This window comes from Choloepus didactylus, chromosome 22 (assembly GCF_015220235.1).
Source record: "Choloepus didactylus isolate mChoDid1 chromosome 22, mChoDid1.pri, whole genome shotgun sequence".
In the NCBI taxonomy this organism is placed as follows: Eukaryota; Metazoa; Chordata; class Mammalia; order Pilosa; family Megalonychidae; genus Choloepus; species Choloepus didactylus.
The window spans coordinates 30,294,225-30,308,982 of NC_051328.1; the positions used below are offsets into that span (position 1 = coordinate 30,294,225).

General features: G+C 57.2%; 2 protein-coding genes across 7 annotated transcripts in view; one reads left to right on the forward strand and one right to left on the reverse strand.

Annotated features, from left to right (window-relative positions):
- The window catches only part of ZNRF1 (zinc and ring finger 1), a 123,557-nt gene extending 117,739 nt beyond the window's left edge, over positions 1–5,818 (forward strand). Inside the window, exons 3-5 of one of the 3 annotated variants that reach the window (XM_037815609.1) lie at positions 1,995–2,100; positions 3,506–3,592; positions 5,228–5,818. In XM_037815609.1, coding sequence (XP_037671537.1) covers positions 1,995–2,100; positions 3,506–3,563 — 164 coding nt within the window. In that variant the 3' untranslated portion in view covers positions 3,564–3,592; positions 5,228–5,818. The other 2 variants (XM_037815608.1, XM_037815607.1) reach the window with 2 other exon arrangements.
- A 24-nt stretch (positions 5,819–5,842) lies between these two features.
- Positions 5,843–14,287, reverse strand: LDHD (lactate dehydrogenase D). 4 transcript variants are annotated; one of them, XM_037815606.1, is made up of 13 exons: positions 14,152–14,249; positions 13,780–13,866; positions 13,302–13,414; positions 12,444–12,585; positions 12,152–12,293; positions 11,847–12,006; positions 11,235–11,434; positions 11,018–11,146; positions 10,799–10,926; positions 10,080–10,170; positions 9,840–9,951; positions 9,684–9,762; positions 5,843–7,503 (listed from the first exon to the last, which is right to left on the reverse strand). In XM_037815606.1, the coding sequence occupies exons 4-13, from the start codon at positions 12,501–12,503 to the stop codon at positions 7,411–7,413; spliced, it is 1,194 nt and encodes a 397-aa protein (XP_037671534.1). In that variant the 5' UTR covers positions 12,504–12,585; positions 13,302–13,414; positions 13,780–13,866; positions 14,152–14,249; the 3' UTR covers positions 5,843–7,410. The 4 variants fall into 4 exon arrangements, with proteins under 4 accessions (XP_037671534.1, XP_037671533.1, XP_037671530.1 ...); XM_037815605.1 differs by lacking the exon at positions 13,780–13,866 and having other exon boundaries at positions 5,844–7,479; positions 14,152–14,287; XM_037815602.1 differs by lacking the exon at positions 13,780–13,866 and having other exon boundaries at positions 5,844–7,503; positions 14,152–14,287.
- Positions 14,288–14,758: the final 471 nt, after the last annotated feature.

Consider the following 14,758-nt stretch of genomic DNA (forward strand, 5'->3'; position numbering starts at 1 on the left):
TTTTTTCCCTGTGGAATTATGTCTCCCTGTCAGATGGCCCTTGGGTTAGCCAGATGTCAACAGCCAGAGCAAATGACTGCAGGTTTTTGTGATAGCCAGGAACCTCAGCGTGCCTTCTCTCACTGTGCATGTGCATGGGGAACTAAGTTTTGAATCCTCCCTATTTTATGCTTTTTCTCTGGGGTTCTTGGTGGGGGGCTTTGAGTCACCACAGCCTTCTAGGCCATGAAGAATTCTCATTTTATATATTCTTGACATGGGCCCCAGGTGTTTTGCTTTCCACCAGAAAAATCAGGAGCTGCAAAGAAAAAGCATTGGAGGAGGCTCCCACGTGGAGGGTCCCAGTCCCAGCACCAGCACTCACGGACCCTCTGGCTTTAGGCAAGATGTTTAACTTCTCTGGGCTTCAGTATCCTCATTTGTGAAGCAGAAATAGCATCATGTGTCTCGCCAAGCTCATGTGATTGTGAGGCTCACATGAAAACACACACACACACACACAGGACCTCTTTAGACTGCTTTGGCAGTGTTGTGAACAGTGAAAATTTTTTAGTGGTGGGGAACTTGTCCTGCTAAAAGCTCTGCTTTCTTCACATCAGTGACCCGGATTTCTTGGTCCTCCTCCTGTGGTCGCCATCTCTTTCACCTGCCTTCTAATATTGGAGTTCACCTGGGTTCCACCATCTTCCTTCTTTGGATTTCAAGCTGAACTTTCTCCGCAGACATTCTCATTTTCCCCATTTGTACCTGCTGCCCTCATCTCTATTCTAAATCCCAGATCTAGACTCCAGCCGACCCCTGGACATCTTCATGAGCATGTCCCAGGGGGATGCCGGGTGGGCACCTCCCACCCAACTCTGAATTCATCATTTCCTCGCCACACCTGTCCTCCTCCGTGTGCCCTTGCCGGCACCCAACATCCCCCACCCCCCGCCCGCCCCCATTGCCAGTGCAGGCCTGGAGTCCCCCTCCCTGTGCTGGCCTCCAGAGTGGGCGCCCTCTCTGTGGTCTCCTCCAGTCCATTCTCCGGGAGCTTCCAGAGACCAGGTATGATCATGGCGTACCTCCAGTACCTCTCAATTAACCAGGCAGAGCCAGATGCCACAGCCGGACATGGAGGTCCATCCTCAGTGACTTGGTCTCACCCCCTCCTTGTCCCCATGTGTTCTCTTTGTACTTCCCTTAGCAAACTCCAAGCAGGTCCCAGACACTCGGATACCATTCCTTTTGCTCAAATTCCTTCTCCCCACTCATCCATCAGGGCTCACCTCAGCCCATCACCTTCTCGCAAGCCTTCCTGGAGCAGTCCCCACCCTAGTTAGGCATCTTCTGTACCCCTCACACCTGGGCCTATGTGTGTCATAAGACTTTCCAAAACTCACCATGCTTTTCCTTTTCTTGTTCAGTTTCCCCTACTAGGCTCTGGGCTGCTCGACTCCTGTGGCTGTGGCTTATTCATTTGAGTGCCCAGTGCCCAGTCCAGTGTCAGAGAAAGGACTGTTGACTCGGCCCTGGTGCTCTCCCTCGTTCCGCCTGGGCTCTTCCAGCCGTGGTTTTGCTGGCAGCCCGTGGTGTGCAGTTTCTCACTGCCCTTCATTCTTGCTGTGTACTACTCTCCCCATTTCCATATTTTTCCAAACCAGAAACCAGTGCAGCTGGTATATATGTGTGTTTAGGGGAAAATGTATTTGGGGAACCATTTGCCTCCTTCTGCCTCTGCTGCACATTTCTCCCTCGCCAGCCTTTTGTCTCCTCCATTGCCAGGGCCACTGATGTGGTCTTTAATCCAGTTTGTTCTCTGGGTAGTTGGCTGGTTGGTGGAGTACATGTCTCCACGGTGAGGGCTGAAGGGTCCACCTGATGCCTGTGTGCCCCGCCCCAGAGCCTTGCACAGTTTGGGCCACCCAAGAAGTCCCAGCCAGTCCCTGGCCCCCTGACTGCCTTGTGCCACCGTCTGCTGGTGACTACCCTTCTCCCCTCTCCCCACTTCACAGATGACGTGCTGACTAAAGACGCGGGTGAGTGTGTGATCTGCCTGGAGGAGCTGCTTCAGGGTGACACGATAGCCAGGCTGCCCTGCCTGTGCATTTATCACAAAAGGTATGAGAGGGCTGACAGGGGCAGCTGCACCCCAGACTCCAGGGGACCCTTCCTCGGGGCGGGCAGAGAGAAGGGCAGACCCTCGCCATGAGCCATTCTCTCCCCTTTGGTTGCGGGGCACCCCCTCCTCCCATGAGGGTTCTGAGTGGGGTCGGGGCAGAGGCCAGCGGGTGGTACCCCGTGTGCCGACACAGGCTCAAGCCCTCGGGTGCAGGGCAGAGTTGAATTGCTGGAGGTTTTGCTCTGCTTTGTTGGCCCTGGATGGCAGGAGCTGGTGAGGAGCCCTGTGGGGCCCACTGGCTGGAGGTGCTTAGGACCTACCTAACTTGACTATTGCATGAGTCTCCCTGAGTGTTTTCTTCTCCATGGGCCCCTGCCTGCTCCATAGGGTGGGGACTTTAGTCAGTGCTGCCCCTGCCCCCGGGCTTGCCTCTGTTCCAAAGGAGACCAGGTGGCAGCAGGAACCTCCACTGGGTCGCAGTCCTGAAAGCTGCTATAATTAGCAGGGCGGAGGCTTGTCCTTGTCTCCAGCCTGAGCCTCGTTGTTTCCAAATGGAAAGAAGACACCTCCACACCCCTGGCGGGAGGACGCTCTGTGCCTGTGGCCACCGCCTGCTCCTCGCTCCTCCAGCCCAGGGCTCCCTGGCCCCAGAGGTGGCCGTGGGGGGGGAGCTGGAGGTTGGCCTGCGGGGTGGAGACTCCGTTTGGGCCCCAGCCCAGAGCTTTAGTGCCCCAGGGAAGCACTAACCAGAACCTGAATAGGAAGATGTTTTGACCTTGGGGGAGAATTATGCAAATTACCTGTGTGGCTCCTGTCTTTGAAAATGCCCAGATGTTGATTTACAAATCAGGAAGCTGTCTTGGGGCAGACCTGCTCCCTTTTGGATTCAGGACTCAGACGATCCTTGTCTAGGAGCACTAGAGACCAGGGCTCCCCTGCCAGCCTCCCCTGGCTCTCTGTCCTCCCCACTTTCTCCTCAAGGGGATGGAGGCCGGCTGGGCCACAGCAGAGCCAGTGAGAAGTTAGGGGCTGCCAAGAAGTCCCTTGCTGGGGAGTGAGCTGAGAGCCAGGGACAGCTCACAGCTTCACTCCCACTGCCCCCGTGCTCTCACCTTCCCATTAGTAGGTCTTGCCATCCTCCTGGGCTCCGTGCAGGTGAGGCCTTGTCCTTCTCAGGGCCACTGTTGTCCCCTCTTGCCAGGCCCAGATCCACCCCACTCCGCCATTGGGCCACCATCATTGTTGTGTTCTGCCCCTCCCTTCTTCAAGAAGTGGGAATCTGGAGAACACAGTTGTTTCCCAGAGTTCCTTTCAAGAAAGATTTAGGAAACCCCTGCTCAGGAATCTGACCCTTTGAAAGACCTGGTCAGCAGGTAACGACGTTTCCCCTTGCACCCTCTCCAGTTGCATAGACTCGTGGTTTGAAGTGAACAGATCTTGTCCAGAACACCCTGCGGACTGACCCGCTGGGCTTGCTGACTCCTCTCAAAGGTGAGCTTGGGGAAGAGAGGGCCCCAGGCTTCCAGTCAGGTCACCCAGGGGCCTGGGTGGGCTGGGTGCTGTTACACATACTGCCCAGAAGAATGCAGGAACAGAGGAAAAGAGGAGGGATGCCTTATCAATGAGCAGTTTTAGAGGAATGAAAATGGTTTTCCTTGGAAAAAAATAAGGGATACAAACTAACGTGCATAATTTTAAAAAGTTAGAATTAGTTGGAGACAAGACCAGTGTATTCCAGATGTCCGGGGCAGATCTTCCTGCAGCAAGTTCAGAATGTACCTTTGGAACGTGCCAGGGCAGGAGAAGCAGCAGGAGCTTGAGGACCACCCAGGACCTGGGTTTGCACCCTGGCTGTGCCTTGCCCTCACTTTGTGACTTGGGGCAAGTCCTCGCCTCTTGGAGTCTCCGTTTCTTCCTTGGCAACAGGGGGATGATATTGTCCCTGTCCCCGTGTAGACACTGCCCTCATTAAATGAGACAGTCCGTGGGGTGGTGCATCATCCACAGCAAGCACTTGTCTTCTTTACTGCTGGTTCCTCCTGACCACAGGCCACCTCCTCACTCCCACTCGCAAATGAACCCGGGGCCTCCAGCCCAGGCTCGCCCCTTGCCTGCCGCAGCCCAGGTTCCTGATTCCACTACCAGCCAACGCATTAACGCCCCACCCCCACCCCCCCAGATGTGCACGTGTATCTCTCTCTGCAGCCATTCTGGACTTGACCTTTCCATGTCTTCCCGGGGCACCTTACTTTCCTGCCGACCATCCTCTCCTGTCCCCCCTCCTACCCATCTCCTCAGAATTCTGCGCTGGCATTTTCTTTGCTTCTGGCAAACAAAAGTCCCAGAGAAACCAAAACTCTGAGTCCACCTTATCTCACATCCAAAGGTTTGGGGGCTTCTTTTCTCTTCTCTCTCTTTCTCTCTCTCTCTCTCTCTCTCTCTCTCTCTCTCTGTTTTTGTTCTTCATTAGGTTTATTTTATTTATTCCAAGTAAACTCCCAGAACAGCTCATGATGTCAGACAAATCAGGGACATTTGCTCTTTTTACCTTCACCTCAAAAACTGATGACTTGAGGAGAAGAAAAAGCAAGGGTGAGAGTGAGGCAGAGGGAGTGGAACCTGGCGCTGGAGTGTGAATCCAAACTCCTGGCACGATGTTTGGCTTCAGGGGTCCTTCCCAGACACCACCACAGACGCGCTGCCCCGGCCTGCAGCTCAGCGGGATGGCCCAGCAGGCCCTCCGGCCAGACAGAGCACGACTTATTTATTACGATCCACACAGGGACAGACCCCTCCCCCTGTTCCTGAGAGGAGGATCCTCGGACACTGGGGCAGAGCTGAGCTTGGGACACCCCTGGGAACAGGGCTCCCCTTCTGCGCTGACTTCCAGAGAATGGTTCTCCCTTTCTCCCGTGAGGACACCAAATTGGATGAGAGCAAGTTTGAGAGAAGAAAGCATCAACCACCATCCTTCCCCTCACCCCTCATCCCTGGAGGGAAAGGGCATTTTCTTTTTCACCTATGAAAGGCGTTGTGGGTCTGTCTTTAAAGTGTTTACAAAAAAAAAAAAAAAATTATAAAAAAAAGTCTAGTGTCGACTGGTGTTTTTCCTCGTGATGTTTACAGATTGCCGTTTGCTGCCCAGCTCTGCCCCACTCAGTGACAAGTGACCACAGCCCAGGCCCCACCCCAGCGTGGTGACGGCATGTGAGTGCACGCGCACAGCCCTACCCTGACCCCCCTTTGGCCACTTCATCGCCATCCCTGCCACCCTGGTGTTTTTTCTCCATTTTTCTGTTTTGATTTTGCACTGTTCTCCCCTTGGGACCCTGATATCTTGACTTCATTGCCAAAAAAATAGCCCGTCGAGACCTTTCCCCTCCATTCCCATTTCTTCTTTTCTCCTGGTTCTGGTCAGTTCAGAGGATCTAACAATCACAAGTGTCCTGCAAAAATGCCTGAACATTTTTCTTAGACCCTTGTGGATTTTTTTTTCCAGAAAACAAAACAAAAAAAAAATCATCAAAAAATATGTGTAGCTACCCCTGTTTTCAGGCACTCTGTTTGAGAACATTTTAGCCATTAATGTTCACACGTGGCATCAGCCTATGCCAGATAGGTTTCTGTATTTATATATTAAAATACAAAAAAAAAAAACTTATAAAATGTAAAAAAAAAAAAAAATGTTCAAAGCTTGGGAAAAAGCTTTCCTCAATAGTCAAGGTGTTTTGATATGGTATTAAAATAATGTCTAATAAAAGGTGCACTGTGTGATTTTATTTTAATAAAGTACTGTTATACAATTAAGAAATGGGGGTGAAGGCCTGTGCCCCCTCCCTTGCCTAACTCCTTAGCATTCCTTTAGGCTTGTTGAGGTTACAAGTGTGTGAAGTGGTTCTCAGGCCCGTCATATCTGGGAGGAGGGAAATTGGCAGGGCAAAACCGTGTGCTACAAGTTTAGTAGCTCTCTTTTAAGTGTCCTGGCATACAATCTGCGGTCATGTATGGATTGGTCACGGTGGAACTCCTCTGGAAAGCTCTGCAGGGGCAGAGCTCTTGCATCCACCGTAGGCTTTTACCTCCCAGGTGTACAAAACCAGACCCCGCCTGCTCTCCTTCCCCTCGCTGCCCTGCCTGTGGCTCTGCTGCTCGCCTCCAGTGCTGACTCATGAGCATGCTTCATTGAGGCCCAGAAAGAGGCCCTGATTTGAGGCTGAGCCAGTTCGGAGCCCTTGAACCAGAACCAGCCACTCAGGGCTCACACAAGTTGGCAAACTGTGGGCTGGGCGGGGAGCTCAAGGCAGGGGCAGCAGTGCAGGCCAGGCCTCTGTCCCTGTGCCAGACAGACTCCCCGAAGCAGCTTTCCAGGGCCTCCTGCAGTCTGACTGAGCCATGCTCAGGACGGAGGCTTCTCCATGGCTTGTCTGCTCCGTCTCCAATCCTTTTCGGACCCCCTCTATGCTGTTGTCCTCTGGGGGCGCTGACCCCACCAGGCCCAGGAGTATGGATTGTGCTGCCACAACCCTCTGTAGGTGATTGATGTCAGACCTTCCTGAAGCTACTCAGTTTAAGGGCATTGCAGACCAGTGGGGACAAGGGAGCCAAGGCCCGCCAGCACCCTCGCATGTTTGGAGGAACACTAAGGAAGAGTTCATGGTTCTGAGTCCCGGTCTTAGCGTCTTGGCCCCAGGGGACTGAGACCATCGTGAGAGGAGGCAGGCAGCTCTGAACCGTCTGCATCCTGACTCTGCTCCTTGGCAGAATGATTTCAGGGAACAACTTCCTTTGTCTAAACTTCATAGTCCTTGCATGTGAATTGGGGACAAAAATCCTGCATCTCAGAAGTCACTGTGAGGGTCAGACTCCCCTGAAGCACACAGCACATGCCTCACAGCCTTCCTTGTAGCTTTGTCACTGCAAAGGGCACTGTTCTATTCACAGCACCTCCAGTTTCTGCCTGGCAACTGTGTCTCCCTGTGCTATATTTAATTCCAGCAGCGAAGCTGGCAGAGCTGGGCCCAGCCCTGAAGGAGGTCTCCTCGCTTGACCCCTAGACCTGCCACGGGTAGTTGTGCGCCCACGTCGGCTGTGTCTGCCTGGCCCTGGGTGAGCCGAGTGGTCGTGAGTTGGGGTGAGGCAAGGCTGTAGCCCACGCTGGGTGCTATTCCAGGCTCCTGGGGGCTGGTGCTAATCCCCACTCCCTCCTGGCACTCTGCAGCCCTCTGCCGGCTGCCGGGTCCTCAGGACTCAGGCCCAGATTGCCAGCTCTTGGGGTAGGAGAGGGACTGGAGGTTCTGAGCTGCTCGGGCCTACGTAGGATTTGTCATCCTCCATTCAGACAGCCCTCCAGGATCCTGTGTTGCTCCTGCTCTGCCTTCCTGCAGGGAGAGAACGAGGAGGAGCTGGGAGGTGGGATCAACCCACTTCTGCTAAGGGCCCAGCATGCTTTGGGGGAGTGGGGGATTCCTGGACAGGAACACCTTACCAGGACCCTTTGTTTAATAGCCATCTGATGGTCTTAAGGTTTTGTAGAATTACCTTACTCTTAGGCAGTATATGCTAGGTATACAGGTGAATGAGATGAAATGTGTAACTTAATTCCAGATGGTTCTGAAAAAATACACTTACAAAGGACAGAAGGCAAAAAATCTTCATTGTTGAATCCTCAGTGGCTGGTATCAGTGAATGATGTACCATTCTTTCAATTTTTCTCTATGTTAGAAATATTTCTTAATAAAAAAAGTGTGAGAAGTGGCCATTTGCTGAGTACCTCCTAGTTGCCAGGCACCAGAGCACCCATCAGAGAACAGCCCTGCCCCCACCCCTGCGGCACCCCTGGGTTCCAGCAGGAGGGCTGACCAGTAGGCACCCCTGGGTTCCGGCAGGAAGGCTGACCCGCAAGCAGCCTGGGAGGAAGAGGGGGCAGGGGGCAAAGCGCTGCAATTCCGATGCCGTAGGAAGCATGGCTGGCATGCATTGGGGCTGATTCAGGGAGAAGGCTGATGAGGTTTTCCTCCAAACTACCCTTTGGCACAGCCACTGCTCCCATCCAGGGCAGCAGGGTGGTGGAACAGAAAATTAACCGAAGGGCGTCCTCAAAGCTCAGGTCAGTGCCCCCGCTGTCTGCCTGTGGCCTTGGCACCCCCCCAGGGCAGGCCCCGGGCCTTAGCCCAGCGTTAGCAGAGGAGGGCTTCCCTGACTGGAGCTGCACAGGGAGCCACAGCCTGGAGGGGGCTGCTGGGTCAGGGGACCAGGCCAGGCCTGGATGACAGCGGGGAAGAGGAAGAGCCTGAGGGGCTGCAGGCAGGAAGAGACATCAGAGGCAGGGCCAAAAAAATGGCTGGGAGGGTGAGATGGCAGGAGGTGCTGCCTGCCTGTTCTGGCTGCCCTGCATTGCTCGCCCAGCCCCTTTCCTCAGGGACCAAAGACCCAGAAGGCAAGGGAGACGGGAGAGATTTCCAGGACAGCAGACCTCTCCCTGGCCCTTGGAGGTGGGTGCCCCAGTGCAGGGAAGCCCCAAGTGCCAGGTCGTGGGGCTGCCTGGGGCAGGCCTGAGAGCATAAGCCCTGGCCAGGGGCGAGTCCTGGGCGCCACTGCCCCAAGGAGGTGCTGTGGGGTCTGAGCTTGCCCTCTTGTGGGCTTTGGGGGAACAACTGCCAAGTGGCCCAGACCAGGGAAATGAGACAGGACTGAGCCGAGTGGCTCTGGCTGGAGATCCCAATGCAGGGGCAGCCACAGCAGCAAAGGCCATGACTTCGAGGGCAAAAAAGGAGTACAACACAATACTCCTTGGGGAGGTGGGGTACAGGGAGAACCCTCTTACTTCCATTTCTAATGGTTGGTAGCAGCTATTTGGAGAATGTGTTCAGAATGTTCTAAGGCCTCATTCGGGCTCAGTGGCAGAGCAACTGGGGAAGGGACCCAGGTCCCTGAAAGTGGATCCCAGGTTCCAACAAGGCAGGGACAGGTCTGGAACAAGGGCATCACTGTCCAATGGACAGGGCCCTCAGAGAACCTGGAGGTGGTGGCGGGGTCACAACGGAAGGGCTGTACACAGGTGCTGCCTGCTAACCTCCAAACAGCTGTAAGTGGGAGTTATTTGGGGGGCCCCAAGGAGAAGATCTGGATTCCCAGGACCAGGTGGTACCTAGATTTGGGTTCATGTTAATGTGAAGTGGGAGGTTTCTGCCCCCAGGCATAGAGCAAAGGCTGCCGGGTCCCTTCGGGTTTTATCCCTGACCCCCAGTGGTGGGGAGGCCCGGATGAAGGGTAGCCTCCTAGTCACTGCCTTCCCCAGCCAAGGGAGGGCCAGTGAGGAGCCTGAGGCCCAGGCATCCCTTCCCTCTGGCCTTGAGGGCTGCTGCGGCCTCAGCAGCTCTCCATCCCTGCAGGGTCTGTGCAGAGGCAGAGGGCTGCTCCAGGACATCAAGGGAGGTTCCAGGAGAGAGGAGGCTCCGCAGCCTGGGGGCTTGTGGACCAAGGTCCTTAGAGCCCCTCACAGCACCTTGCCTGGGTTCATGAGGCCTCGGGGGTCCAGCACGGCCTTGAGTTGCCGCATAGTTTCCATGCCCACGGCGCCCACCTCCTCCTGCAGCAGCAGCCGCTTGCCCAGCCCGATGCCGTGTTCCCCTGTACATGTCCCATGGAGTGCCAGTGCCCGCCTGGGAAGCCAGTGGAGAAGAGACCCTCAGGGGGCTGCTCTTCCCACTGCCCTCAGCCCCCCTGGCTTTGCTCCTACCTGCCCAGCTGTTCTGCAAAGGCCTTCACCCTGCGGAGCTCCTGGGTGTCCTCGGGGTCAACCAGCAGGATGCAGTGGAAGTTGCCATCACCCACGTGCCCAACAATGGTTCCTGGGGGCCCAGGGGACAGAGCTGCCACCTCCAGCCCAGTCTCCACTCTCCCCTGCCCTCTACCTCACCCGGACTCCAGCCAGCCCCAGCGCCTCCCCAATTGCGCCCAAACATTGGACAAGCAGAACCTGTGAGTCCCGAGGCCTTCAGGTCCTCCTTGGTCTGCACCAGGATCTCTGGCAGCCGGGAGATGGGCACACACACATCAGTGGAATAGCCCTGGGTTGGGGTGGAGGAAGGGGCAGCTTCTCAGGTTCTCCCCCGCACCCCTGCCTACCTTCTCAAGGCCAGGAACGGCTCTGGGGGGATTTGGTGTTAGCTTTTGGCCTCACACAAGGAAATGTCGGTCCCCTCCCTGCTGTACAAGGCTGGTGTGTTCTCCAGGCCTTACCAGCCAGGACTTCACAGCTCTCACCTTGCTTCCTACCCTCAGCCACCCACAGGTCCCCAGTGCCTCCCACTACTGAGCCTTTGCAAGTATTTCCCTCCACCTGGAGCCCTGGCTTTCCCTTCAAGGTTTGGCTCCTGATTCAGGCATCTGTTTTATCATCTCCTCCTCCAAGAAGGCCTCCCTCTGTGTTTACAACTCCCAAGAGCATCACACTGTGCCTGCCTGCTCCTTCATCTCCCCTCACTCAGGGTGGCTTCTCCACCCTGTTCCCAGGCCTGGCTACAGGGGGCTCCCGAGGGTTTGCCAGAAAAGCATCTGGAAACAGGTAGGGGGCGGGAGCAGCCTGCAGCCCTGGGGTCTAGGCCCCGCCCATGCGGGCCCCTCCCTCTGTGGGCCAGCCTGCTCCTCGGCACGGCAGGGAAAGGCTCCCGGGCCCAGCCGCGGGTCCCAGCTCACCTTGCAGCCAGGCCGCAGAGCCAGGGCCGCGTACCAGGCGTTGTGCCGCGCCGCCCACAGCCGGCTGCGCTCCTTGGCTTCCTGGGCCCAGGAGAAGTGGGAGGCTCCGTTGTGCCGGCAGATCTCTTCTGTAGGTGGGGAGGGGTGGTGATGCCACCCTGGTGGGGTGGCCCAGGCCCCACTCCCCCACCCCGCAGCACCCCACAGCACCCCACGCACCTGCCTGCTGCAGCTGCTCTGCCAGCACCCGCTCGGAGCCGTGGAACTCCAGGAAGAGTGTGGGCGCCACGGGGTGGCTCAGTTTGCTGTACCTGTTGCAGGCGTCCATCATGACGTCATCCAGGAACTCTGGGGCGCGGGAGAGGGCAGAGAACGTAAGCTCTCCAAGGGATCCTCTTCCGGGGAGCCCGCCCAACTGCCCCAGCCCCTGCCTCACCAATGCGGGCCACGGGCACTGCCGCCTGAAGGATGTGCACCGTGCTGTCCACGGCAGCCTGAACGCTGGGGAAGGCACAGGTGGTAGCCAGCGTGGCCTCAGGGGCAGGGTGCAGGCGCAGGGTGGCGGCGGTGATGAGGCCCAGCGTCCCCTCAGAGCCCACAAAGAGCCCCGTGAGGTTGTAGCCAGCTGCGCTCTTCCTAGATCCCGGAACACACAAGGCAGGTGAATGCCCAGGGCACGTGGTGACGGACGTCCAGCCAGGGGCCTTTGAGGCACTAGGTCCAGAGTCCCGGGGCTCAGAGTGGCGCAGGGCCAGGTCCATAGTTGCAGGACCCTACAGCTGGAGACCAGGGCACTGTTCCCACGTCCCTGCCAGGTGGGGATCGGAGCCCTCCCTCCCGGGTCCAGACTGCCACCAAGGCAGCCCATTCCTGGCACCGGGCTTTCTGCTCCGCAGCCCAAGGCTGCCTCGCGCCGGCTCCGAGTCCTTCTTCAGGATGCAGGATGAACAAACCCCAGCACCGTCCACCTTCCTTACGCCACGCGACCCCGCGGAGGCCGGCGGGAGGAGGTGCAGGAGAGCCCCGACGGCGGGTGGCGGGCGCTCACCGGAAGTGGCGGCCGCGGCCCGCGGTGTGCAGCAGGCGCCCGTCAGGCAGCACCACCTCCAGGTTCAGCACGTTGTCCCTCATGGTGCCGTAGCGCACGGCATTGGTGCCCGAGGCCCCCGTGGCCGCCATGCCACACAGGGAGGCGTCTGCACCTGGGTCTGGGGCAAGAGGGCAGGCAGAGGGCAGCCTGGGGTGGGCGCAGGCCCTTCCTGCAAACTTGGCGGGGGTGGGGGAACGGGGAGAGAGGCCCGGCCAAGCCCCGGAGGCCGCCCGGCTATCAGGGAGCCCTCAGCCCTGGCCTACCCACAGGAAACCAGAGGCCGCTGTCCCGCAGGTGGGTGTTGAGGGCTTTGTGGGTGACGCCGGGCTCCACCACCACCGAGAAGTCTTCAGCATTCAGCTCCATGATTTGGTCCATGTGGGTCAGGTTCAGGCAGACCCCGCCCTGGCAGGAGGGGTGCCAAGAGGGCAGGCCTTCTGTCTTGGGGCTGCACCCACCCCAGGGCTGGGCAGGGGTGGGCTGGGGAGGGAGGCAGCCGGGACGGTGACTGTGATGAGACCAGAACCGGGGTGGGGGGTGGGGGGCCCGTCCTACCTGCACAGCACAGACGCCACCCTCAAGGCCTGTCCCGGTGCCAAATGGAATGATGGGCATGCCTTGGCTGTAGCACAGGGCCGCCAGCTGGCTGACCTGAGCCACATTTTGGGGCCAGACCACAGCCCCCGGGGGCTGGCACCTAGAACCAGATGTCTGGTGACTTAGGGGGTCTTGGTACCCTCTGGTCCCACTCTCACTTGAGGAGGCCTTTGTGGGTGACAAGCAGAGGGCATCCTTCTACATAGGTGTGGAGGAGAAGTAGAGAGTGCCAGAGCACCCCAAAACAGCTGGGGTGGGGAAGGTAACCCAGGGCTTTGCCTGCTTCACTCCTAGTGGGGACTCTGATGGAGGGGGAGTCCCCATCAGACTGGTCCTCACCTGGTGGGCCCCAATTTAAGCGAACCTACTGTCCTACAAGTCTCCACACACATCTGTGTAAAGCCCCAACAACTGTGCAGTGACCCACTGAGCCACACACCCAACTGCACACCAACTCATCATGCCCCACACACACCTGTACACTGACCCATCAACCCCCCCTACACCTGTGCACTGACTTGTCATGTCCCCACATGCACCTGTCCACCAGCTCATCATGCCACCCTCTCACCCCCATCCCTCCACAAACCTGGGCAGTGCTCTATCATGCCCCATATGCACCTGTGCACTGACTTGTGCCTCCACACACACCTGTGCAACAACTCATGCTCCCCCCCACCACTTGCACAACTATGCACCAACTCAGATCCCCCACACACACTTGTCCATCGACTCATCATGCCCCACACACCTGTCCATTGGCTCATCATGTCCCCACTCACACCTGGGCACCAATGCATCATGCCCTCCACACACCTGTACAGCGATTCATCATGTCCATGCTGCTCTCGGACTGCAGTGGCAGTAGACACATGGGAGGGTCCCACGACTGCTTTCAGAGCCTCCACAAAGCTCTTGCTGAGCTCGCCCTGCAGGGAGAAATGCATTGCCAGGGTGCCCCGAAAGATGCACTGGGACCACAGCCGTGGCCACTGCGGTGGGGTGAGGTGGGGGCTGCTGGTATCTCTGGCCTTGCCCACCCCCTAGGGACACCATCCTTAACAGCCACCTCAGCTGGACGCCACCTGCTGGGCCCCAATTTAAGCGAACCCACTGTACAGGAATGCCTCTTTTCCAGACACACCCATTGGGTGTTTCAGTTCAGAAAAACCAGCACCCTCACCCAAAAAGCATAACAAACAAATAATAGAAACAATAAATTAAAAACAATAAAAAACAGATTTACTCTACAAACAGGATGTCAGCAAGGTTTCTTTAAAATAGCTGGCCCTACCTCAGTGAATTAAAAAGGTGGCGCCTCTCTGTCCTTTGTCCAGGTGCCAGCCAACCATTGCCCCGTACACAGCAGAGACAGAGCTTGCTAATGAGTGAGAGCAAAGAAAAGCTTCCAATTCCCCCACTCAACTGACCACGCCCCTTACTAGACTTTATCTCCAGGGTGGCTGCAGGGCTCTTAGAGCCCCTCCAGGGGTTTCCTCCATTTGACCCCAACCCCACTTGCACTGTGGGGACCTCAGCCCATCTACTCAACGCCCACTCTTGCTACACCCGTGATCCTTTGCCCAAGGTCATACACGGCGTCACAGAGAACGCAGGGTCAGGCCCCCCTCCCTCCAGGAGTCTCCCTACCCCCTCCCCAGCCTACCTGCACCTCCCTGGAGCAGTAGCTCCTCCGGGGGAACAGCCCCCAGGTCACAGCCCGGAGCAGGCGGGCCATGGCTGGGCAGCGCCTTTGGAGCGTGGGCCCTGGAGGTGAGTGGGGTGGCGGCTGCACAGGCCCATTGGCTGCGCCAGGGGTGGGGCCTGTTTAAGGTGGTGCCGGCTTAAGGTGGCCCCTGCCAGACCCTGCTGAGTCAGGGACGTCTGCAGGTGTCAGGGCCAGCAGTTCTGAAAAGCAGAGACGCTTCCCGACACATCAGGAAACTCTCTGGCTTCTAGTGGCTCCCCATAGCATTTCAAACAAACGCAAACTCCTTACCATGGACTTAAAGGTCTTGCCTGCTCCTGCTGACCTCTCCATGAACCCCACTTCCTTCTGGTCTCCTCTTTGGCCTCCATATTCCAGTTACTGGCTTTCTTTCTATTCTGTATACCCTGAGCTCCAGCCAGGCTCTGGGGCTTGGCACGTGCTCCCCCTCTGCTTGAATGGGTCTCCAAACTCTCCTCCTGGCTAGTTCTTTCTCTTTTGCAAGTCTCCGCTCCAGTGTCACAGAGTAGGCTGCAATCAGGACCAGGAGTAGGGAAGCTTAGGG